Genomic DNA, 2,576 nt, shown 5'->3' with positions numbered 1-2,576 from the left:
TTTCAGGAAATCTTCATTTATTGACTTTGCTTTCTAATACAGAAGAACAATATTCCAAAACAACCATGATCTATGGTCATAGTGATGTTCAGCCATGACCTGTGAGCCCTGTGTTGCCAGAACTGCTGATTTTGTCAGTCCCCTTTCTGGTTCAGTGGTGTTGGTGTTGCTGTGCTGCACATCAGTGTTTTAGGATTAACTGGCATGAGGATAACCAAGCACAGTGGGATTGTAAGGTGCTGGGTTGTCTTATTCTGAGCACAGACATTATGCCCCTAAAAGGAAAAAATTATAATTATTCTTTTTAAGTTCTTAAGAACTCAATTTTTAATAGCTGTGGATTTATGAATATTTTGAGATTTTGGTGTTTTATCTAAAAGCCCTAACTGTGGTGAGTGCAAGCAAAGGAATTTCCTTTACCTTCATACTGTAAAAGCACTCAGTAAAAGCTAATGGAATTATAAGAAACTAATGTTAAGCAATGAAGTTTAACTTCTGATAACTAGCAGTTGGGTGCTTGTTAGCACCCATGTTCAGTCATACTTCTGATTGTCCTTTCTTTAGTTTGATTCTCACCTAAAACCTCTATTAAGTCCTTCACAGGAGGAGCTCCATTTCTCTTGTGAACACAGTCTTTTTCCTGTTCTCCTGAAAAAAAAAGACCTGAATTTTTTGCTTGCAACAACTTGTTTGTCTGTAATGTGTGTTGGATGTGATGATCGCTGGAAATTCAGATTTCTTTTGGAAGAAGAAAATTTCTTCCTCTGGAAATCTCCTGATGGCTTTGGATATGTATAGAACTTGTGGGTTGTTACAACAGGGAAAACACGAGGAATATTGTGACTGCATGGGATGTTTGTGGTATGTTACAGCTTTGTCCTTGTAACTTTTTGTTTTGCTTGCAGAGGAGAAGAGCAGTGGATTCCGGCTGAAGCCACCGATACTTATCCATGGTCAGGCACCCAGTGCAGGTGAGTTCACTGCTCTCTGCAAGAGCACAAAGAAACCAGTTCAGGCATTTTATTTTGTGGTTTCTCCAACCTACTATTGTAAGGTAGTATTGTGGTGCCTGTTCTGCACCACAGGTTGGCTGTGACTGAGTCTCCTGTTTGCTGATGTAGAGCCAGCCATAAATATTACAGACATAAATATCACAACTCCTTAGGAGTTTGAGGGGAAAAAAAACCCCAGAACTATTTAGGTAATGGAAGTTATTATTACATATGGATATGAAAACTTTATTTCACTTGCAGGAAGAATGATAGATTTAAGAAAGGAACAAGCTTTTTTGAGCTGACCTGTGAACGTTTGAACTTAGGATAGTTGTTATATTTTGTTGTTGTCATGTCCTCACTGCTATGAGTGAGTTCTCTTTCAGTATTATGTTGGATCAAGAGTGTTCAGTGAAGAAAACTGAACCTTCTGGGATTGCCATAACCTTCTAGAGCTGATGTTATGATGTTTGGGATATTTTTATTAGGTTGCTGAAGGTCAGCTGGCTTTTTGAATCATAGCAGAATTAGAGTTGTAGTGCTATGTATCTTGCTATAGCAAACCAAAGAGGCCAGGTTAATTCAAAAAGCCAAAAAGTTATTAAACAACACAGCTCAACTATTACACTACTAATACATTTCTTTGTATGAAGAAAAAAAAAATCTTTTACCAGTATCTGGAAATTACTCAAATGGTATGAGAAGAGAAGAGTTGGAATGTGTAGCCGAATAAAATGTCAGTGCATAAATAGGATTACTGGTGTACTGTGCATTTCTCCTACACTTTGGCTTTTATTTCTGAGTCAGTAGTAAACTCTCCTTCTGTGCTTTCCTGGGTAGAGAATATATTTTAGTGTCTTTTAAGGCTATGAAGTAGTCTTCTCTATTTGGGACTAATTCTATTTTGAGGCTGAGTGAGGGATGGAAAAGAAGGGAGAAGAGACTCTTTTCTGATGTCTCTTTTTTTCACTGTATGTTCTGTTGGAAGCAGTTACAGAGAAGCTTAGATGAAGCTGAACTTTTCAACTTTAAAGCTTTATAGCTCTTGAAAAAAACTTTGCCCTTGCAGGTCTCCCCAGCCAGAAGCCGAAGGAACAGCAGCGCAGTGTGCTCCGTCCAGCAGTGTTACAGGCCCCACAGCCCAAAGCTTTCTCACAAATGGGTAAAGAATGCTTCTGCTTTCTAGAACACAGTCAGGAGAGAACAGAAATCTTCAGTCTGTTTAATGTAGTGCTTTGGTTTTACTCAACATCCACCTAGTTTTTCTAGGTTTCTCCTTTCAGAAGGGAAACATCTTAAATGTCAAGTGTGTCTGTTACAAAAGGGGTAACACAGTGGAACTTTCAGGTCTTGTGGAAGACAACTGTCTGACATTGCCAGGCCTCTGACTTTGGTGTAGTCCATGTGGTTTTGGAATAAAAAACCTTCTAAGTGTGTGCACTCAAATGACAGACAGCACTGACCATGGTGTAATGAGCTATCACCAATAACTGATCAGCAGTAAAGTGCCTAAATTGCTGAGAGGTGCCCCTGGGCTTGTGGACCATTTTGGAGTTGTGACTTGGAGATAGAATTTTAATTCTT

At 39.0% G+C, this 2,576-nt stretch overlaps 1 protein-coding gene across 1 annotated transcript in view; it reads left to right on the top strand.

Moving 5' to 3' along the window:
* Positions 1-2,576, top strand: part of RANBP3 (RAN binding protein 3) — a 47,363-nt gene that overhangs the window by 29,706 nt on the left and 15,081 nt on the right. The window contains exons 8-10 of the mRNA XM_029963885.1: positions 906-971; positions 2,062-2,154; positions 2,224-2,230. Of these exons, the coding sequence (XP_029819745.1) occupies positions 906-971; positions 2,062-2,154; positions 2,224-2,230 (166 nt within the window). The remainder of the gene's footprint in view (positions 1-905; positions 972-2,061; positions 2,155-2,223; positions 2,231-2,576) is intronic.

The sequence above is a fragment of the Manacus vitellinus genome, unplaced genomic scaffold (assembly GCF_001715985.3).
Source record: "Manacus vitellinus isolate BGI_N305 unplaced genomic scaffold, ASM171598v3 scaffold_64_pilon, whole genome shotgun sequence".
Taxonomy (NCBI): Eukaryota; Metazoa; Chordata; class Aves; order Passeriformes; family Pipridae; genus Manacus; species Manacus vitellinus.
Note: the sequence above shows the minus strand (reverse complement) of the source record. Positions and strands in the feature narration are given on the sequence as shown.